Genomic DNA, 23597 nt, shown 5'->3' with positions numbered 1-23597 from the left:
ATTATTCCTTGCTCAAGGAGAAGGAGTTAATAGTGTTTTCCCTTATTCAATAGGCAAAATGCACAGGGATAGCCATATACTCTATATTTGCTGCTTCAGTGCTAAACTGGGGAAAAAATGCTGGGATAATTATTGCGCAAGGGAATCTCACCCCTAAATATGATAATCTCCATTACATTCTCCACCCAGGTTACAGAACCACCTACCAAAATTTCAGCTATAATCTTTACAGGCCCATCTTTTTCTCCCTATGTCCTATCACCGTTCTCAGGAATTACCCTTTATTCTCCAGGAGACAAGAATGAATAATTATGGTTCGTAGTAACATATTCTCAGCAGACAGCTGACTTTGGTGTCATTACGACAGGGCAGCAATTTGCTATTACCATTTTTGTACTGTATTCACTTCCAGACACAAGTGCTTGTGAGGTTTTCTGCCACATGCACCAAAATAACTTTGTCAGCCTGCAATATTGTACCCTGATTTTGGGGGTGGTGATGGATGATACTGTTCTATCTCAGGCAACTGAAATAAATGAAAACAAACCATGGGCAGACAACCTTACCTTGAGGTTTGGCAGATCTTGAGGCTGAATACATTTCAGTAACTACAGGGGATATTTTAATTTGGGCTGGCTTTGATCTTAAGAAAATAGAACAAAACCTGTGTACAAGTCATTGTACTTGGTGGTAGAATATGTACATTGCAATGCATGTATGTATACATGGTGTCAGGCTTCAGGGAATCGGATGCCTCCCCCGGTGGCAGTAATTAAGCAGATCAAACTAAAGGAATCTTCTTGCCAGATAAGTTCTTTAATAATCACAGCCAGAGACAAAGGAATGCATTTCTCTCTTAAAAAATGGTGTTGCTCCCAGTTAAGGTTCACTCCCTCTGTCCCCATTAATCTACGTCACTCCTACATCGGGTAATCTGAGCTTGTTGCCGTAGCACTTTCTGTTCTATCACTTTCCAAGCCCATCTAGTCTCAGGCAAAGTGGGGTCACGAATGCTGTCCAAGGACACTGAATCTGCCAGCTATCTCTCTCCTGGTGTGCCCTCTTCTAGCTGTTCCTCACCCAGTATTTCCCAGCTTTTCCCCTCTGGACTATGCCCCTCTGCAAACCACTGTTCTAAATCAACACTGTGATCCTGCCCTTGGGAAGGTTCAGAAAAGGGGGGGGGCTCCCACCTTTCCTCCTCCCTGACATATGGGGTCATGTCTTCAAATTGCATGCACCCATGGAGAAGTATATGTGCATGCAAGCATAATGGGTAAGATCTTCAGTTGCACACCGTTCTTAAACCAGGTCTGCATTAAAGTGAATGCAGCTCATATGGATGTATTAAGGGGTGAATTCAGACTCCACTTTATGTTGCCTGGCTGGGACTGCAAAAAAAGGGGGGGTTAAAAACTCAGAGTTTCCAAAACCATGGTTCGTGAGGTGACATGTGTTTGGCTGGAAATGGGGCTACAAATTGTCCAGGCCTGTCCCCCAAAGCAAGGACTTCTTATGCAGAAACCCCACCATGCTTGACATTATCCTATGTCAGTGCTGACACTGTTGTTTAGTCGTTTAGTTGTGTCCAGCTCTTTGTGACCCCATGGACCAGAGCACGCCAGGCACTCCTGTCTTCCACTGCCTCCCACAGCTTGGTCAAACTCAGGTTCGTAGCTTCGAGAACACTGTCCAACCATCTCGTCCACTGTCGTCCCCTTCTCCTTGTGCCAGAGCTGTCCGAAGACACTTCCGGGTCACGTGGCCAGCGTGACAAGCTGCATTTGGCGAGCCAGCGCAGCACACGGAAACGCCGTTTACCTTCCTGCTAGTAAGCGGTCCCTATTTATCTACTTGCACCCGGGGGTGCTTTCGAACTGCTAGGTTGGCAGGCGCTGGGACTGAGCAACGGGAGCGCACCCCGCCGCGGGGATTCGAACCGCTGACCTGACGATCGGCAAGTCCTAGGTGCTGAGGTGTTACCCACAGTGCCACCCGCGTCCCTCGGGAAAACCATAGCTTTAACAATATGGACCTTTGTCGGCAAGGTGATGTCTCTGCTTTTTAAGATGCTATCTAGGTTTGTCATTGCTTTTCTCCCAAGAAGCAGGCATCTTTTAATTTCATGACTGCTGTCACCATCTGCAGTGATCATGGAGCCCAAGAAAGTAAAATCTCTCACTGCCTCCATTTCTTCCCCTTCTATTTGCCAGGAGGTGATGGGCCCAGTGGCTATGATCTTAGTTTTTTGGATGTTGAGCTTCAGACCATATTTTGTGCTCTCCTCTTTTACCCTCATTAAAAGGTTCTTTAATTCCTCCTCACTTTCTGCCATAAGGTTGTGTCATCTGGATAAAAAATTGGGCTTCCAGGTGGAAAAATCGAAACTGGAAACAGAACTGTTAGAACCTAAAACTAAGATTCTTTCAAGAATGTATAACTTGCTGTTGAAATGGAACACTCAGGATGAAACAGTTAAATCAGCTATGATTAAATGGGCACAGGACATTGGTCATAACATTTTGTTTGCTGACTGGGAAAAGTTGTGGACCACCGGTATGAAGTTTACGGCATGTAATGCCTTAAGAGAGAATATTATGAAAATGATTTATAGGTGGTACATGACCCCAGTCAAGCTTGCTAAAATTTATCACTTGCCTGATAATAAATGTTGGAAATGTAAAGAAACTGATGGTACATTCTTTCACCTTTGGTGGATGTGCCCGAAGATTAAGGCTTTCTGGGAGATGATATATAATGAACTGAAAAAGGTATTTAAGTATACCTTCCTTAAGAAACCAGAGGCCTTTCTCCTGGGCATAGTCGGCCAATTGATGTTAAAGAAAGATAGAACGTTTTTTATGTATGCGACAACAGCAGCAAGAATACTTATTGCAAAGTACTGGAAGACACAAGATTTGCCCACCTTGGAAGAATGGCAGATGCAAGTAATAGACTACATGGAATTGGCAGAAATGACTGGCAGAATCCGAGACCTGGTAGAAGAAGTGGTGGAAGAGGACTGGAAGAAGTTTAAGATTTATCTGCAGAAATACTGCAAAGTTTATGAATGCTAAAATGATGTTGGATATAAAAATAATATGGCATTAGTGATACAGTGTTAAAAAGTATGCAAAAATGTAATAGAAAAAGGGCGAAAGATTAAAGTTATATTATGTCAAAAGTAAACAATATGTTAAAGGTGTTCAAACATAAGGAGGAAAGATCGGAGACATAATAGAAGTGATTTTAATAATTAGAAACGAGTTTTGAAAGAGGGTAAGGATTTGCTGTATCTGATTGGACAAAGAGGAACACAAAAAAGGGAGGCGTGAGGAAGTCAAGAAAGTAAATTTTGTAAACATGAATTAAAAAATTGGAGTTTTTACTTTTAATTTGTTTTTTTTATTTTGATGTATGTTTGTGATTGGTTATGTTGTTATGTACCTTTCCTCTTTTTTTCTGTAAAAATATTTTTTTTAAAAAAAAAAAAAAAATAAGGTTGTGTCATCTGCATATCAGAGGTTGTTAATATTTCTTCCGGCAATCTTGGGATTCATCCAGCCCAGCCTTTTGCATGATGATTAGTGCTATTTTTTTACCACATTGGCCTATTTTATTTTGTTTCCAAAGATCCTGCTACAGGCATCCTTTTTGGATCTTCAACATCCCAAAGCCCTTGTATACTTTGTTGGCTAAATGCACTTGTTGCATAGCTCCTGTTTGAGGTAAACATCTCACTTGCTTCTTGGAGAGGTCCTCAAGAAGCAGCATGTGGGACAATTAAAATGTAGCTAGTAAAGGAGAAAAGAGTCGGAGTTTTGTAGATAGCTGGCAAGGAGAAGCCCTACGAGGCTCGAAGGGCATGCCAGTTGTTTTTGGATAACTGGAGCTGTTTTTAAAGTCTGCAGTCTGGCTGGATGTTTGCCTGCTCTCCAGTGCTCAATTCATATATTTGTAAGTAATCATATGACAGAAAAAACCCACTATGTGTCTCCAGTGTTCACAAGAGAATTAACCCTGTGGAAGACTAGCCCTGAAATTTCTTGCTTTTTAGTTTTCTGATATTTAGATTAAAACTATCTGCTAAGAGGAAGGGGCAGGTAAATTATAAAACTACTCATTTTGCACAACAGAGCATTATTCAGTCATAATGGTGTTTTTTTCTTCTTTTTCAAGGGTTTCCCCCTTATCTTTAGCAGATGAGATTTAAATCTGTAAAATCCTTACAGGCAAAATTGGCCCAAGATAAACTGCTCAGAGCAAAGCAGTAGAGAAAATCCTGCTTGACAAGCAATATTTAGAGGTAAGCTGTTGAATAAAAGCCCTGAGCCACACGGAGTGCAAAATCTGCAGTTAAGTTTGATTAGGTTCAAATTGCAAGATGGCCTTAAAGTGTCAATAAATCAAACCAAAATTTCACATGAGAGAGTGATTAGCAATACTTTGTTGCTATGTAAAAGTGCAAGGGTGTCTGAGAGCAAGGCTACGAGGCTATAATTTTAATTAGTTATTAAGGTGTTCAAATTAATGTAAATCATGTTTGCCCTTTCTAGCTAAACAATCAGGTCTGGCAGCAGCATTAGCATTTTCATTAAAATTTGAACAAACAATAATCTGCCAAGCCTATTTTTCCGCCTCCTATAGGAACCTGACTAGAAACCAGACAAACTTTTGCTGTTGTCAATATGCACCTAAACCTGCAAAAATTTGTACCCCACCCATCTGACTGGGTTGTCCCAGCCAACGTATATAAAAACATAATAAAGCATTAAAAATTAAAAAGTTTCCCTCTACAGGGCTGCCTTCAGATGTCTTCTAAAGGTTATATAGTTACTCATCTCCTTGACATCTGATGGGAGGGCATTCCACAGGGTGGGCACCAATAGCAGCCAAGACTAACTAGAATGACTACAAATATTTGCTAATTTCATTGGTTGCTTTGAAAGCAGCATTCTTCAGGCAGCTGACCTAATAACCAATAGAAGCTCAACTTTGCAGGACATTTGCACCGAAAGAACATAAAAGCTGCCTTATACTGACTATTTGTCCGTCTAGTCCTGTGTTCTCTATTCTAACAGGCAGTCGATCATCAGAGTCTCAGGGAAATGTCTTTCACAACTAGGGAGGGGAAGGAAGGGAAAATTTGATTAACTTCACATTTAAAGACAAGTATCTCTTGTGGACTTCCTGAAACAACATACAGACTGAAACAGACTATCCTTTAAAATTAACACTTTTCTAGTGGTGCAGTTTTCCAACCAAACAAGATGTACAAAATTATTTTGTTTAAGACACTTGTATACTGCTTAATCATTAGCATTTCCATACCCTCCAACATTTCTCGGGTGAAAATAGGGACATCCCATTTCATAATGATAATTTTATTATCTATACCCACCCACCTGATTGGGTTTGCTCAGCTACTCAGGGCAGCTTCCAACATATATAAAAACATAATAAAACATTAAACATTTTTTAGAAAAGCTTCCCTACACAAGATCACCTTCAGATGGCTTTGGGGGTCAGAGAATTCCATATGCTCCAACATTTCTCCAATGAAAGTAGGGACATCCTAAGGAAAAGTGGGACATTCCAGGGTCAAATCAGAAACCGGGACAGCTTCTCTAAAATAGGGATGTTCCTGAAAAATACGGACAATTGGAGGGTCTGCATTTCTAATGCCTCTATTAAGGGAAACATGTATCAAAAGGCATATATTTGTAAAAAATAGCTTGCAAAATTGTGTATATCAAAACTGCATATCAAAATGTGTTTAGTAAGAGAAATCCACACCAAAATTCTGACAAAGTTTCACAAAGATTGTTATTTAATTACATTTTTTTGCAGAAATGTGTGGACCTAAATTTAAGATAAGAAAAAAATGAAAAATGAGAACCCCAAATTGACAAATTTGCCTATCCTTATTCACAACACCTGCTGCTTGATTAACCTGGGATGCTAGGGACTTACCTGTGAACCTTCTGTTTCCAAATAATTCACTTTACCACTGAGGTATCCAACAATGGCCTAGGCTTGATATTAACATGTAAACTTACCCAAAGAATAGGCACAGTGAGTCAAAGAAAAAGACATTTCACAACCTGTACTAGATTTTTTACTGGGGATGTCATCTGGAGCCTGAAGATGACACAGTGCGATGCAGGTTAAAAAGCTAAAAGTTGTCTTGGCAGACAAAATTATAATGTATAAAAATAAAAGACTTCAGTGTCACCTTGTTTAAGCTAACCACTGCATTTAAAGTTGTTGTTCACTAGCATTTTAATGACTGTGCCGGCTGCAGGTTGAATGCACAAATAAGTACTTCACCCCAAAGATCCTAAGACAAGTTCAAAACTTTTTTAGCAACTTAGAAAGTGTGCAGATACCTGCACATTCAATACAAGATATTGGGCTACTTCTTTGTAATTTTAGACCTGTGTGGGAGAAGAAAAAAAAAGAAACCAAATCAAACCCTAAACTGAGATGTTCTGTAGCTATAACTTCATATTGTGATTCTAGGACCCGCCACCCGCTTGAGGAAAAGAAATACACATGGACACGGTATATTAGGTTAATGGGCTAAAAAAGGCCACAACTTTATTGATTACAGCATGTGAGAGGCATTGGCTTAGGCGTGACTCCACAGAGCGTGACTCCACCCCCTCAGGGAGGGGTGAGTCTATCAAGGCTTAACCACCAGTGGGAGGAGCCTGTTGATGCAAATACAACTGAAAGCTCCCCCTGATGTCACCGGGGGTCGTGCCATGGCCCTAGCCACCAGCAAGGGCATCGGACAGGATCCACAACCACCGGATTCCTTTACCAGAATACCCATAAAATGGAGGGGTAGGCGATGGCCACACCCTGCCCTCCAACCCACAATCATATTCCAATGCCTAACCACCAATACCCAAATGTTGCGATGATTTGCTACAAGGTAGGCGAAAAACCAAGTGCCCAGTGCCAATTTGGAGTGGATACTGTCCAAAGATGTACAGCCTTAGTTCAACCGTTTTTTGCGCCCAGCAGAGCCGCTGCCAAGCGGGGCTGCCCCCAGTCTAACTCAGGAGTCAGGGGGAAATTATAGCAGCCTGCACAGTCCCCAAGGCAACCGAAACACAAAGGGAAAGGTTGAAAAAGAGAACCTAATATGGCCAGAGGATAAGATCAGCGCTGACCATGTGGCGCCTTAGAATGGCGGCCACTCGTCGCCATAGCAACCCTGGTAACAGCAGCCCCCAGCCACCAACGACAAAGGGCAATTTGAATTTTAAAGCCAGTTGTTACAGGGACTGGGTAAGGAACAAACCAAGCTAATGACACAAACCCCACAGCAGACAAAGGTGGTTTTTGGATCTATCCTCAGTGCAAGCACAGCAATGAGCTTTTAAAAGGACTGGGGGGGGGGGGTTTCCTTTAAAACTTTAAAAGGACCGGGGGGGGTCAAAGCCCGAAAAAACTAGAAAGGGGGGGGGGGATACAGCCAGCCAACCCCACACCCCCGCTTCCAAAGCTTGCACACTGCTTCGCACACTGCTGTCGCCTCAGCCTCTCAGCAACAGTTGCTGCGTTCAGAGCTGGCGTTTAGACCTGGCGGCGCAAGGCAGCGGGAGCCTGCTGGCTCAACTGGCGCTGACAGGGCGATCTTCTGCAGACCAGTTAGCCTAAAGCAAACTAGCTGCTAAAGATCCTCAACGCTTGCTCAGCCTGCACGTGGTTGAGGAGGTCCTTCCTGGAGGTCTTAAGCCGACGTCTTGATCCAACGAGAAGCAGCAGCACAATGGCTAAGAAACGCTGCCAAGGCTGCGTTTGAGCGGCTAAACCCCACCCCCAAGCCTCCAGATGATGGGCTGGCCACCTGAGGGTGTAACGCAGCAGCCAGAGCAGCTGGATAGGGGGCAAAATGCCCCCTTCCAACACGGGAAACGGCTCCCGCTCACAACTCCAGTGTGGTGTAGTGGTAAGAGTGGTGGACTCGTAATCTGGTGAACCGGGTTCGATTCCCTGCTCCTCCACATGCAGCTGCTGGGTGACCTTGGGCCAGTCACACTTCTCTGAAGTCTCTCAGCCCCACTCACCTCACAGAGTGTTTGTTGTGGGGGAGGAAGGGAAAGGAGAATGTTAGCTGCTTTGAGACTCCTTTGGGTAGTGATAAAGCGGGATATCAAATCCAAACTCCTATTCTTATTCTTATTCTTCTTCTCCTCCCCTCCTTGAGAAGGAGAGGCTTATGCAGTACATTTCCAAACACATTTCAAAGTGTTTAAAGTCCTAAATGGCTTTGGCCCTGTATACCTGAAGGAGCATCTCCACCCTCATCATTCAGCCCAGACACTGAGGTCCAGCTCCGAGGGCCTTCTGGTGGTTCCCTCAGTGAGAGAAATGAAGTTACAGGGAAGTAGGCAGAAAATCTTCTCAGTAGTTGTGCCTGCCCTGTTGGCCTCCCTCCCGTTAGGTGTCAGATGTCAAAAAAGTTAAACTTTTTGTAGACATCTGAAGTCAGCCCTTTTTCAAAATATTGAATGTTTTGTTTTGTTCCTTTATATTTTGTTGGAAGCTGCCCAGAGTGGCTGGGGAAACCCAGTCATGTGGGTGGGGTATAATAAATAAATTAGAATAATAATAATATTATAGGTAAATAAAAGGTAAAAGAACCCTGGACTGTTAAGTCCAGTCAAAGGTGACTATGGGGTTGCGGCGCTCATCTCGCTTTCAGGCCAAGGGAGCTGGTGTTTGTCCACTGACAGCTTTCCAGGTCATGTGGCCAGCATGACCAAACCACTTCTGGCACAGCGGGACACCATGACAGAAACCAGAGTGCACAGAAATGCCATTTACCCTCCTGCCACAGCAGTACCTATTTATCTACTTGCACTGGCGTGCTTTCGAGCTGCTAGGTTGGCAGGAGCTGGGACAGAGCAACAGGAGCTCACTCCACCGTAGGGATTCGAACTGCTGACCTTCTGATCGGCAAGCCCAAGAGGCTCCGTGATTCAGACCACAGTGCCACCTGCTTCCAACTATTATTATAACTTTATTAAATTATGGTTGTCCCTGTCTAGTCTGAGGTCCATTTGGGAAACTTCCTAATATAACTGTGAAAAAGTTTTCAGTATCCATTTGGTTATAGCTTCTCCACTTTAAAATACATAGAACTCAACACCTGTGTGGCTTGCCCAATATTGCTTACAGTTCTCACTTCTTAGGCAGTATCTGTCATGTGACAAAGACACATGAGAGCAGAAGCAGCAAAGCAGGCTGGGAAGTGCTGGGACTGCACAGTCATTTGGGTCTACTAAAGTTATTCACGCCTAACTGCTAACCGTTGAGTCATTCCAACATGTGACTTAGAATCATAGAATCATAGAATCAAAGAGTTGGAAGAGACCACAAGGGCCATCGAGTCCAACCCCCTGCCAAGCAGGAAACACCATCAGAGCACTCCTGACATATGGTTGTCAAGCCTCTGCTTAAAGACCTCCAAAGAAGGAGACTCCACCACACTCCTTGGCAGCAAATTCCACTGTCGAACAGCTCTTACTGTCAGGAAGTTCTTCCTAATGTTTAGGTGGAATCTTTTTTCTTGTAGTTTGGAACCATTGCTCCATGTCCGCTTCTCTGGAGCAGCAGAAACTTAGTAGCCAGTTTCTCTCTGTGCTCTCTGTAAGATGTCAGTGAGAGTCTGCCTGCCTCAGTTGTGAACAGAGTCAGTATGTAATCTCAGTCAAACTGTTTGGAACCATGTTGTTTATGAAGAAGTTTATTTTAACTGAGTAAAGCTTTTATTCTTTAAAACTCTGCATTATTAATTTACGCTGCGCGTCAGTATCAGGAACCAAGCTACCACACTGATCTTTCCTTCCTAGCTTATCTGGCAGGTTAAGTCTAGCAAAAATAGAATTCCACTCTGGTCCAAAGCGGACATTTCCACTGATATTAATGACCAGACCCATCAAGTTCCTGAGTGGGTCAGCTGATCATATGATTGACTACACCATGTGACTAAAACTCACAAAAATTCAGCTGAGCCATAACTAAAATACACATTGCAAATAATTCTGAACACTGCACACTGGACCTGAGGCATCTGATCAAGGCCTGTATTTTAAAATGAGCTTAAAGATATATTTGCAAATGTTTGTATGTTTCATGCCAGGCAGAAACCAGCTGGCTAAGTACTTTGGCAGTTGTTTATCTTCCTGCTCTCCTGAACAAGTGCCCCCCTGATTTATAGCAGTAGCAGGAGACAAGTTTCTCAAAGTTGTAAAAGGGAATTACAGGCTGGGAGCAAATGTTACACTGACCCTACATATTACAAAATACAATCAAGCTGCAAAAACACTAATTAAGAGTTGGTAAATAGTAAGATTTATTGTTTAACAGAAAATAATACCATGTGCCTCCCATCAGACTCTAGCCATATTTTCCTAAGGTTTAAAGTATACTGAGAGAGTTAAAGGGCAATAAATTTTGGGAAGAGCTAATGGGAAAAGCAGCTGGCTGGGAAAGGGGGGTGTAAGCTGAAGAGGCTTCTTTTGAAGCTGTTTTTACTGAGTTCCTTTTTTACTTTGCAAAGGCCTTTTCTTCTAAAAAGCTATGTTATGTATGAGATTTGTTGGCTTAATGTAATTATGCAAAGGATTTAGAAAGTAAGAAATGTTAGATTCTTGTGTTAAATTCTTATTTCATTGATGGTGTGTGAGAATGTGAACCCAAGATCTCTGTTTAGATAGAATTTAATACCATGAGCCATTTGTTTTAGCCATTTGTTTTGGAATGCAGGGGCAACAGGGGCAAAAGGTGATCTGGTAATTAAGGTGCCTTGTCGAGGCAAATATAAGATATAGGGCTACTTGTCTGCCATTTATGGATAGAAGGAAATATAACTCTTTGTCTCCCATAAAAGGTAATAGGAAATGGGTGTATCTTTTATGATTGGTTCTAGCAAACAGCCAATAGGCTGATTGGACAGAGGCAGCCAAAGGAGGAGCAAGGGGGCTGGGCTGAGGAAATATAAGTGCTGGCCATCAGGGCTGGAGGGGGCAGAGCTTTGGTAACCATATACCACTGTGCCTATCATTTATTGTCTGACAAATAAATAATTATTTTAATTTCTCTATTGCTGTGTTGAATTTTTCATTCCAGCTAAGCGTTAACCACAAGCAGGGTGCTACAGACCCACTATATCCACTAAACAAAAATGATCGATGCAACCATCTTCAATTCATCTGAACTGCATTTTTCCAATCTTGATTTTCAGTTGAAGAAAAGTTGACATAAGGTTTGTGTTGACTTGAAACTTTTATTATATTAAGAATAAACTTTCCATGTGGGATTTATTTTTTCCTAGACTTCAGAAAACAGACACACTGCTGTTTCCATCTTGCTTTTGCTCCCGAGACTACCCTCATATTTCAGTCATAAATCTGTCATGGAATCACACTGAATGTGTTAATTGATATCACATATCCATGTCTCTGTTGCAATATTTGTTGGATGCTAATCCTTTAAAATTTGCACATTGCCATATGTGCCACATAAACACAGATATTTAAAATAGTGGCTTAACTAGATTTATATCCAAAGTAAATATATTATTAAAAAATTATCTGTAGCATATATGAACCTTTGCACTCTTATTGTCTGAATGATTAAATGGAAGTAAGTTCCACTGAGTCCAGTGGAACGTACTACAAAGTAAGTATGCATAAGTGTCTTGCATAGGAGAGCTGCTATAAAGTCCAATCCTATGCATGCTTATTTAGAAATCCTGTTCTTTTCAACAGGATTTTACACAAATAAATATGGATTAGACTGTAGCCTGGCAAAATTGGCCTGCAAAGAGCAGGGAGGATTACATGAAGACAGGAATTGTTGTATTTGAATAGTGCAGCAAGACTTTGTACATTGTTGACCCGAGCTGGTGCGTATGTGTGTGCTGGCAGGCTGCCGGCATATATAAACAGCATGCAGTGGTGGTAATTACAAGAAGATTTATTGTCTACAGTCTTCTTCCTTTCTTTTTACAATCTTTTATTTATTTTTTAATAATATATTTATTAATTTTCCCTTTTTATAATATTAATTACATCTTTATAAAACTCTTTCATTATTTGCTCATACGAGCTGTTGACTTCCCTCCATCCCGCCTCATGGTTTTCATAATTCCAATTTTACCTCATAGCATTTGTATGTTTACGTTTCCCTCCTTCATTTTACCACAATTTTAAATAAATGTAAAATGGTAATAAACATTAACGTTACAAGTCTTCTTACAACAACCCTGCTAGTGTTGTTAGTTGTTCTGCATCATCTGGACTGCTAAAGGTTCCCCGTGCTTGTTCTACAAATTATTATTAATAATAATCATAGTTACTCTCCCATACTCTCTCATTTACAATCCTGTTATGTCAAGGAGCTCATGAATTTCTCAGTTTCTACTCGTAGTCAAAAGAAGCCCATGAAACAAACTGGTCCGAGAGGCCATGACTTGCCCAACGCCACCTGATGAACTTTATGGCTTGGCAGGTCTCTCAAAACAATACCAAGTATGGAACTACCTCTCAGCTTCATTTATTAAGTGTACAAATCACTTCCAGCAATGTAATGTCCCAAAGCAATTCACAAGAATAAAATACAGTGAAACAGTAATAAATAAATAATTGCTTAAGTATATTAAGACACATAACAAGGGTGTCTCTGGACATTAAATTGAGGCTCATACAATAAAAAAATAGTATTTAGAATATACTGGACCCCATTATGTTTGTTTGTTCTCTGTGAGCTTTTAGTCTGAAGGCTGTTTAAAGTTTTTGTGTTGTTTTTTTTAAGTGGGATAAAGGAATGGATACATGGATGGATTTTAACTTGTAATGAACTTCCCAGTTTTTACAATATGTTGTTGTTTAGTCGTTTAGTCGTGTCCAACTCTTCGTGACCCCATGGACCAAAGCACGCCAGGCACTTCTGTTTTCCACTGCTTCCCTCATGCTGGTAGCTTTGAGAACACTATCCAACCATCTCGCCCTCTGTCGTCCCCTTCTCCTTGTACCCTCCATCTTTCCCAACATCAGGGTCTTTTCCAGGGAGTCTTCTCTTCTCATGAGGTGGCCAAAGTACTGGAGCCTCAGTTTCAGGATCTGTCCTTCCAGTGAGCACTCAGGGCTCATTTCCTTAAGAATGGAGAGGTTTGATCTTCTTGCAGTCCATAGGACTCTCAAGAGTCTCCTCCAGCACCTCCAGGTGAAGGTAAACCATTGCAAAAACAGAAGTTGTTAGGTGCACAAACTGGACAGGGCAATGTTCTGGAATTTAAAATTAGGCCACAACATTATTGATTTCAGGTGTACGTTGAATTTGGCTTAGGCATTAGAGGGCTGGTGGAGGGCAGGCACATGATAGAGTCTGTCTGAGGACATTCTTTATCTGCTCCTTTTCTTTTTAATAAACGAAATAAGTCTGATGTTGGACTTAAAGGATTTCATGCAATGCCTTCTCCGCCAAAGCTGTGGATATTGCTATGGGGAAGGCAAATCCAATATTAAGTTTGTATTGAGCTTATCTGGTGCACAGAGGGCATTTCAGTTGATGCAGTGACCCTGCAAAAACGTAAGTTGTTAGGTGAACAAACTGGGCAGGACAGTATTCTGGGATTTAAAATTGGGCCACAACATTATTGATTCCAGGTGTCGGTTAGATTTGGCTTAGGCAAAAACGGGGCCAATCTGTTTACAGGCAAATGGCTTCCTGGTTCCAAAAACAGCAACCATTATAAAACCACCAGTATCCTAGGAAGCAAAAGATTAATATACAAAACCCACGGCATTACTGAATAAGGTGGGAAAGGAGGGGAGTTCTTCATACAACTGGGATTGGGAACAGCCAGCCTGTGGGATGGATTCAAGACCGGAGTGAAGCCCCGTCCACTTAGCCTGGCTGTATTTGCCAGAATTCAAACAAATGGATGGTGGGAAAGCCTGCCAATCCAAGCAGCCGACATAGGAATTCCCCAGCTGCCAGCCACCTTGTTGCAGTGTTGCTTCCTGGGGGTGAGAGCCTGCCATGATGGGCCACAACAGCTGCCCAGCCCATGTCTGTGTAAGCTGCCATTCTCTCTGGCCACCTCCTTGTTAGTATTTTGTGGGAGGGATTCAAGTGTACACTGGAAATTTAGGTTGGTGCAGTTAAAGTGGATTAAAGGGCTCTGTCATCCAGCTTGCTCCTTAAAGTCCAGATATAATCTAACTTCTGCATAAGCAAGCAAATCAAGATGAATGCCCAATAAGTGGTTTGTCAGGCTGAGCTCACTGATCCCTACTCAAGATGTTGACTATGCCTTCTGTCTAAGAACAATCTTCATCTGTTCTTCTTTTTTAAATAGATGACCATGTCCATTCTGTGGCTCCTTGGTCTTTTCCTATTCGCTGTGGTGCGGACCATGGTTGGCCTCACCAACTCTTGATTCCAGAGGTAGGTTGGATTTGGCTTAGGCACTGGAGGGCTGGTGGAGGGCTGGCACATGATAGAGTCGAGCCTAGGATTCATGGGTCCTCCTCAAGGCACAGGTCTACACAGATGACTATGCCTTCTGCCTTAGAACAATCTTCATGTGCTCTTCTTTTTTAATTGATGACCATGTCCACTCTGTGACCCAGTGTTGCTGTTATAGAACTCAGCAGGAAGGAGGGTGAGGACAAAGCCAGAATTAGTTGACTTTGCCTATCATTGGCAAATATCATTTGTATTTTGAAAACATATATATATATATATATATATATATATAATATTTGTGTAAAATTCCAGGTAGCTCCAAAAGGGTTCTAAGGGATCTGAAATTCCTCAAAGGCTTGAAGACTTATGATGAAGATAATATTCCACCAGCTGTAATGAAAAGAATTAGAAAGAAGTTCAACAACCACTTGGACTTTCAGCCAGCTGTCATAGAGAATGCATCATCCACCTACGAAGGCTTGTGCAAAGGGGTGAGGGCCACGGAAGAGCAGGACCTTGTCGCAAAGGTGATGGCCCCAAAACACGAACAACACAGAGAAGCTGAAGGTTTGTTCCCTGTGCGAATGCAGAAGCTCAATACAAAGCAAGCAGAACTCAAGAAGGTGGTGGACCACTTCCAGGACCTGAAGGATGAAGAAATGAATACCCGGAAGAAAGAACTCGGGAACAACACTGACGTCTGCTCTGAGAAGCCGGACAGGGCTGAAAAGCTGAACAGTGGCTTAGGAGGAAAGAAAGCTAGGAAGGATGGAAGCAGCACGCTTGCCAAGAATTCAGCACACTGACCTCACCAGGGGTGTCTTGTTATCTTCAGGGACGGTGGCTAATCTGGGAGCCTTTACCGTTGTGGCCGTACAGAATGTCAGAAGAAACAGTGGGTTTTGTGCTAGGAGGAGAAAGTCCCATTCTCTACTGATTTCAGCCTGAGTAACACTTATGGGGAACCAGTCAAGATCTGTGCCTGGCTGATTGCCGGACTGCCCATTGATTCCTTTTCGATTGACAATGGTGAATGGAATCTGGTCACAGGTCGTGACCTCCAATGCCTGAGACCAGATTCCATTCACCATTGGTCATCCTCTAATGCCTGAGACCAGATAAAATCATCCCAGCCACCCAACTCTTCATCACAGACAACATGGGGAAGATATATTTCAAAGCCCCAGAGTGGGAATGTTTTGTAGAATCCTTTGGCACGTACCACGTAAGAGAGCAAAGGTGTGGATAAAGTACTTTTTCACACAGTGCCTAGAAAAACGTTGGGATTCTCTCCCCCAAGAAATAATGATGGCCATCAAACTGGATGGCTTTAACAGTGGATTATGCAAATTCATGGAAAACAAGGCTATCAATGGCTGCTAGCCACAATGGCCATTTTCTCCCTCTGCTATCAGGGACAGTAAATGCCTCTGGATACCAGTTGCTGGGAATCACAATATCTAGCAAACCTGCTTACAAGTGATGGTTCTTAAAATACACTTAGTATTACATTGTATATTTCTTTTTATTGAAATATTTCTTTCTTTGCATTCAGCACAAGGAAGTGATGAGATTGATGAGTTTTCCCAGAAAGAGGAAGAAAAGGCACCACTGCCACATCTCTCGCCCAACTCTTTGCCTTGGCATTTCATTCAACTTCGCTTCTGGCTTTCCCCAGTTCCTACCATAGCTTTCATTTTCAGATTAGGGTCATGGGTTCAAGCCCCTGCATTGCAGGCTGTTGAACTAGATGACCCTCTATTCCATTCTAACTCTATGATTCTTTGATTCTGTGACTTCATAATCCATCCATTCCTGTGTAAGGTCTTCCTTGCCCTCTGCATTCCCCTCTCTGCCACAGATGTTAATCTTCTTGTGGTTTTAGGCCTCATCTGCACCATATATTTAAAGCAATATCATACCTATTTACACAGTCTAAAATCCTGAGAACTGGAGTTTATTAAGGGTGCTGAGAGGTTAGATCCTCTTCCTAGGGAACTCTGGAGCTTGCAGCTCTGTGAGGGGAAAACAGTTATTAGATTTTAGGCATATATTGACTGATTACAAAAGTCTGCTACCTTCAGTTTTATTTTAATTTTTCCCTTTTTTGCTGTAAATTGCTGTTTATTTGTCAGCATACACACACACATCCCTTTTTGTTTATTTTGTATGGGACAGAAAGCCACAGCAGCATAGAAAGCAGTAGGATAGATAAGGCACAACTTCAAAGGAGAAGGCTATTACTGTAGTCAGTTGGACAGGAAGAAATGACAGTATTGGATATAGAAGAAAAGAGGATGCATCAAATATGAAACATGGACTGCATGACTGAATAATTGTTCCACCCCTGAGCTTTTGCCATAACCAGATAGTAATAGTGGCTCGGCTAATTAGGCCACACAATACCTTATTGCACCAGATCACTTGCCTTATGGATATGCTTTGCGGTATTAAAGCTTTTAGTTCCTTTAAGGCCAGAACTCAAAAGATGGAGATTCAAAGGGGGACAACATATATCTCATGCAGTGAATGGGCTGGACACATTTTAGAGGACGTGTGCAATGACTGACATTCTGGGGAAGAGTAACTCAGGCCTCTTACAATGATGTTTCCACAAATACCACACAAGAAACAATTCAGCCTTAGCAGAGATCAAAGAACAGGACTCTGCATTTCTGCCTTGTAGAATTTTCTGAAGGGATAAAGGAGCACCTAAGTTGTGCTTTCAACATCTGCAAGAAAAAGGTTTCTTACTTGAGCCAGATCCTGTTGACACAAGTACTACCAAGAGCACAAAACACTTGGAGAAGTGTTCATAAGCTGCTGTTCCCCGCATCACCCTATTCAAATGAAACAGCTCAGGCTGACCTGTGTTATTCCTATGGCAGCCCGAGACACCACTGTCCTGATAACCTTAGGTGGGTTATCCCATGCTTTGTCTGGAGTTTGTCTGCCCCATTGTAAGACTCAGCTGCCAGCTCAATTGGCTGCTGTACGTGGAATGGGATTGAAGATTCACCGTTTTGTTTTTGCTTTTTGCTTCAGGCAGCAAAATGTATTGGTCTGGCTCTGCATATTGACTGATAGCAAACTGTTCCTATTGGTAATAATGCAACTTCTGCTGCATTTGAAAGCCATTTACTCTTTTCCAACTTCCAGGCTGACAACTTATTCATGGGGCCAGTTCAGCCTTGTTTGGAATTTCTTTGCCATCATTGCAGGGTCATGGCTAAGACATCCCCCATCCATCTCACTCTTTCCATGATGACACTGTATATTGCTTTGCTTGATAAGGATCCTGTGAGCTTCGTCTTCCCGCTCGCCCACCTCCACCTTGTTGCGCCCTAAGACTGAGGGAGCAACTGCGTTAGTTCTCCCATCTCATTTGTGCCCTAGAAAGATATGGAAATGTCATGGAGGAAGCCCATGTTGAGCTGCGTCCAGCTTAAAGTGCAGAGCACACTGGTATGTGCATGCAAAGGAATGAACTGGGGAAACTTAAAACTGTAGTGAAGCACATGTGCTGCTGTTCTGGAATTTTTGTTCTGGAATTATTCTAGTTCACCCAGAATTCAGGAAGAGTGGGATGTAGGAATGCTCTGGCACAAACCAGAAGAACAGCTGTACATAGCATTGACACTTTCTTAGTGGCACCAATGCACAAATCTAACAAGCCTATAAAATGGAAAGTTGTAATAGGTGAAGTCATCTGGCCTCCCTAGGCTAACCATTTGCCTTTACCTGTCACCTGTTTCCATATGAAATGCCTCTTGCACTGAAGTCCATAGGGGTATCTTCACCTACAACCTAGGTTTATATCTACTCCAGATTCTCAATATAGTGCATCTAAGAAAATGTTTTTGAAAGTCCATATTTACTTTGACCTTGTCATACCACTGATATCCATCTCACCCAAACCTTAAATCATGACTCTCTAATTCCAAAATCCCCCTATTTCTTAGAATCACTCACTCCTTCATCCACGCTAAGCAATAGGTGGCAAAATACAATTTCTAATCAGGCAGTTCCAATCCTCCCCTTTGCTTTACATCTTGCAGTACTTTCATCTTAACTTGTGGTTTTTTTCATTGCCATAACACTTAGATAAACCCCTTTTGCCATTCTTCTAATAGTGAATCAGTCGCAAGAGGTATTATTTGAAATAAAAATATCATTCTAGGCAAAACATTCATTTTTATCACTGAAATTTTGCCTAGCAATGACAATTTTAACTTTTCCCATCTTGGCATAATAATTCAAGACAGGGGTGCCAGATTACATCACAATCCAATGTTAAGTTTATATTGGGGTTATCTGGTGCACAGTGGACATTTCAGCAAATGAGCTGCAAATAGGTAAGTTGTTAGGTGAACAGCCTAGGCGGGAAAGTGTTCTGGGATTTAAAAGCTGTCTAAAAACAATATTCATCTGCTTTTCTTTTTTCATAGATTACGATGTCGATTTTCTGGATAATTCTCTTGGTGTCAATTTCTGGCACCAAGCATGCTGAGGTAAGAAAAAAATGTGACTAGCATAGGGCTTGCCGATACGAAGATCGGCAGTTTGAATCCCCGTGACGGGGTGAGCTCCCGTTGCTCGGTCCCTGCTCCTGCCAACCTAGCAGTTCAAAAGCATGTCTAAGTGCAAGTAGATAAATAGGTACCGCTCTGGTGGGAGGGTAAATGGCATTTCTGTATGCTGCTCTGGTTTGCCAGAAGCGGCTTAGTCATGCTGGCCACGTGCCCGGAAGCTGGATGCCAGCTCCCTCAACCAGTAAAGCGAGTTGAGCACCACAACCCCAGAGTCGTCCACGACTGGACCTAACAGTCAGGGGTCCCTTTACCCTTTACCTTTAAAGGTAAAACATTTGCATTTATTGCTAAAAATGTCTAAAAATGCCCCCCCCTTTCAATGGCAGAGGAAGAGGAGTGCAGGGGGAGCACACCACCCCCAGCAGCATGATCCTGGCAGGGTGCCATTGCAGCTGCCCCCGCGCTGGGCACCCCGCCCCCACAGGCAGCGCTTCCCGCCCCCAGGACGCCCGCCCCGCCCCGCCTTCTCTCTGCCCCCCGGTGCCGGAGCATGAAGCTCCACCATTACCCCTTTTGTGGGGTCACAAGAGAGTGAGTGTGATGCAGTTAGCGTGTTAGGCCGGGGGAGACCAGGGCTATCAAATCCCTACTGAGTATATAATTGATGTCATTACAGGAGGAGTGCGAGAGCGACCTGGTGGAGCGAATGCCCGCCCTGGAAGGTCTGTTTTTGGCTCTCCACCCCATGAGGCTAACAAATACCTCACTTGTCAACTGCATAAACGATCCACCAGGACCTGTCAATTTGGGCATGGAAAATGTGCAAAAAAAGCCAGAAAGAAAACCTGATTCAACTGCAAGCGGTAATTTATTTTTTTAATCCTCTATTGGGAGGGGTTGCCATGTGATTCTTTGTTGATACTGAGCATTTTCATCGTATCACTTTATATTATATATTCAGACATTCAACCAGTAGACTTTAGTCCATTGGGGCAAGTGGGGAACTGCCCTAAAAAGCTAAGCCTCTGTTAGCCAGCCCCCATCTGCTCCTGTTCCTCCTTAGACCCAGTGTTGCTGTTATGGAACTCAGCAGGAGGGAGGGTTAGGACAAAGCCAGAATTAGTTCACTCTACCTGTCATTGGCTCTAATTCCCCACTACTGTTGACTGTCCCGTATTCTGCCCTAAAGGTCCAATGGGCATCAGTCCCTCCCCCTGCATTCAATGCAATAAAATGAACCATAGATGCAAGTGTCATTTTATGACCTTATCCATTTCCTTTGGCTTAAGAATCACCTGGATGCTCCAAAAACTATTACAGGGGAAAGAACAGCAAGGTTGAAAATCTTCCACATTTTTAAAATGAGATATTTATATTTTGAAAACATTTTAATATATATGTATTTATTTGAAATTTCAGGTAGTTCCAAAATGGTTGTAAGTCACGTGAGATTCCTCGACTCCTTGAAGACTTCTGACAAAGAGAATTTCCTCCCAGCTGTAATGAAGAGAAGTAGAGAGAAGTTGTGGACTTTCAGCCATGTGGACTTTCAGCCATCTTTCATAGAGCCAGCTGTATCATCTGCCTGCAAAGGCTTGTGCCAAGGAGTTGGATCCATGGGTGCGTACGACCGGGTGGCAAAGGTGGTGGCCCCAAAACATCAAGAACTCAGGAAAGAGGAAGGGTTGCTCACTCTACTGATGCAGAAGCTCAATACGGACAGAGACGAACTAAAGAAAGTAATTGACCGCCTCCGGGACCTGAACGATGAACTTGAATCACTTAGTAACCGGAAGAAACAACTTGAAAACAGCATTGAGGAATGCTCTCAAAAACTGGAAAGGGCTGAAAAGATGAGCTTGGGAGGAAAGGAGGATAGGGGCACGGAAGCAGCAAGCTATAATCTTTCCATTATCAAGGTGTCTGACTCCACTTACGTAAGGACTTTGGAGAATGCCATCCAGCTTGCAACCCTAGTCTTGCTTGAAAATATCGGCGAGGAAGAGTTGGGTGCCATCCCAGAGCCAGTGCTGCTAATGGCAGCTTTCAAACAGCAGGCTGTAGAGTACAGGAGACTGAGAGAGAACGTTCTTGAGTACTCAAGCAATTTCAAGTTTTTACTCAATGGATTTCAAGTGGAATACTACTTGAAGGAGTCTGACCATGTCACTAAGGAGCCCATGTCTCTGGTTATGTTGAAAGAGGTAGATTTTATGGAAATTTGTATCTGTTTTCATTATCTGCTGTATCCGTTGCAAGCTCAGTATTATGAACAGAGACTGAGAGAGAACGTTCTTGAGTACTCAAGCAATTTCAAGTTTTTACTCAATGGATTTCAAGTGGAATACTACTTGGAGGAGCCTGATCACGTCACCAAGGAGCCCATGTCTCTGGTTATGTTGAAAGAGGTAGATTTTATGGAAATTTGTATCTGTTTTCATTATCTGCTGTATCCGTTGCAAGCTCAGTATTATGAACAGAGACTGAGAGAGAACGTTCTTGAGTACTCAAGCAATTTCAAGTTTTTACTCAATGGATTTCAAGTGGAATACTACTTGGAGGAGTCTGTCCACGTCACCAAGGAGCCCGCGTCTCTGGTTATGTTATTTGTATGGTTATGGAAATTTGTATCTGTTTTCATTATCTGCTGTAGCCGTTGCAAGCTTAGTATTATGAACAGGGCTGTTGAAAGACAATAGCTGTAGACACACCAAGGCCCATGACTTCCTCCAAAGAATCCTGGGCACTGTATCTTTCAGAGCTACAATTCCCAGCACCCTTAAGAAACTACAGTTCCTGATTAGTTAGAAAGCAACATCACTGGCAGATTCTGGTACCTAACGATTTTTCCCCCTGAATCTGAATCTGATTATGAAGTATGGTGAACTGAAGATTGGAACAGTAAGGAATTAATACATAGATTATGCCCTTTTCCTTGGTTGTGCTCCTTAGATTGCAATAATGCCAAAGGAGCTTCCAGCTCTTCAGCTGAAATGGATTCAGACCTCAGCTGAAACGTAGAAATTGGTGGTCCTCTTAGAAAAAGAAAACTTTAAGGTTTCTGATGCCAAGGAGCAGCTAGTGGGTGCAGATGAAAAGGAAGCCAATGAAGCTGCAGCTCTTGCCCAGGGTCTTCAGGTCATTGTGCTGTGCAGCCTGGTGCTCCCTCCCCATTCTCTACTGTGCCAACTTACCTGAGAGTAAGCCCCCTTGAACCCAAGAAGACTGAAAAAAGAGGCACACACAGGGCTGCACTGTCAGCACATGATGTTCCCTTCCACAGTTGGTTTTTAATGAAAGAGCGGCAATTAAGAGGAGATGTTCACACATGATGTTGCTGAGAGGGGAGTCAACCCCTTGTGGCCCCTCATCCGTTCTGATCTGCCTCCCCAAGGTTGCTATTTACCCCAGAGTTAAAAGTAATATTGGGCTAAAAATGCCCTCCTTTTGTGGTGTCATAAGTGAGTGAGTGTGATGCAGCTGAGTGTTAGGCCAGGGGAGACCAGGGTTCAAATCTAAAACTCACTGGGTGAGCCTGTTCCCATTGCACCAGGAAGTGAATTTGACTGGTGGGGAACTGCCACCGAGAGGACCCTCAATCACTTCCAATGAAGGCAGATCCAGTGACAGCACCTGGAATAAGAAAGGAAAGGGTGGTTCTCGGATAGTGATTGTTTCACTAGACTGTTCATCCTGACTATGTGATATATTTGATATGATTACAGGAGGAGTGCGAGGGAGACCTTGCTGAGGCAATGCCAGCCATGAACACTCCCCTGAATGAAACTACATATTCTGGGGAAGAATAACTCAGACCTCTTACAATGATGTTTCCACAAATACCACACAAGAAACAATTCAGCTTTAACAGAGGTAAAAGAACAGGACTCTGCATTTCTGCCTTGTAGAATTCTCTGAAGTAATAAAGGAGCACCTAAGTTGTGCTTTCAAGGCATCTGCAAGAAAAAGGTTTCTTACTTGGGGCAGACTCTGTTGACACAAGTGCTACCCCCCCTTTCTTTCTTTTTAAATCACCCCTCCAATCTTCTCTTAGCAGAGAGCGGGCGAAATGTAAAGTGGACGCCTGCCAATTTTTAATTTTAAAACCATTCTGGGGTGTAAAACTGCGATTGTTCTTGCTTAGGCGATCCTGAAGAGCTTCTGGTTTTATTACTGGTCATGAGTGTGGGGTGAAAAAGAAAGACAGACAGGGGAGTGTGGGGTGGAATGACAGCAGTGGCCGCAAACATTTTAATCTCCCACCACGCTTAAATGCAAAGCCTGCAAGACCAGAAGCGTTTGTGGCTTGGTTTGGCGATTTTGTTGCTTTAATGCAAAGATCCAATTTAGCATTTTCAAGTTCAGGGCCAAGGTCAAATATACAGGTTAGTATATAAAGCCTTTAACGGCTTGTCCCTAGTTTACTCGTGAGATTTCCTTATCCTATATATGCCCATGCAACTGCTTGGATCTGTGGAACTGGCACTGTTACAAGTGCCACATCATACTTGATCCGCATTTGTAAGAAATAGATATTTTCAGATGGAACTCCCAAGCAGGTACCTTCAATCT

General features: G+C 42.8%; 1 protein-coding gene across 1 annotated transcript; it reads left to right on the top strand.

Moving 5' to 3' along the window:
* Positions 1-6635: 6635 nt before the first annotated feature.
* LOC307220865 (dynein axonemal heavy chain 3-like) lies at positions 6636-22980 on the top strand. Its single transcript, XM_079985019.1, has 6 exons — positions 6636-6849; positions 14384-14472; positions 18942-19004; positions 19702-19888; positions 20445-21433; positions 22751-22980. The coding sequence occupies exons 1-6, from the start codon at positions 6720-6722 to the stop codon at positions 22832-22834; spliced, it is 1542 nt and encodes a 513-aa protein (XP_079841145.1). The 5' UTR covers positions 6636-6719; the 3' UTR covers positions 22835-22980.
* Positions 22981-23597: the final 617 nt, after the last annotated feature.

The sequence above is a fragment of the Podarcis cretensis genome, assembly GCF_951804945.1.
Source record: "Podarcis cretensis genome assembly, chromosome: 7".
Classification (NCBI taxonomy): domain Eukaryota; kingdom Metazoa; phylum Chordata; class Lepidosauria; order Squamata; family Lacertidae; genus Podarcis; species Podarcis cretensis.
Note: the sequence above shows the minus strand (reverse complement) of the source record. Positions and strands in the feature narration are given on the sequence as shown.

What these genes read in the sequence shown, in the direction of transcription:
- LOC307220865 (XM_079985019.1), top strand. Translation starts at nt 6,720, where the DNA reads ATGCAAATACAACTGAAAGCTCCCCCTGATGTCACCGGGGGTCGTGCC. An exon ending in AATACCCATAAAATGGAGGG is followed by an intron (nt 6,850 to 14,383) that starts GTAGGCGATGGC and finishes TTTTTTAAATAG; the next exon opens with ATGACCATGTCCATTCTGTG. An exon ending in ACCAACTCTTGATTCCAGAG is followed by an intron (nt 14,473 to 18,941) that starts GTAGGTTGGATT and finishes CTTTTTTCATAG; the next exon opens with ATTACGATGTCGATTTTCTG.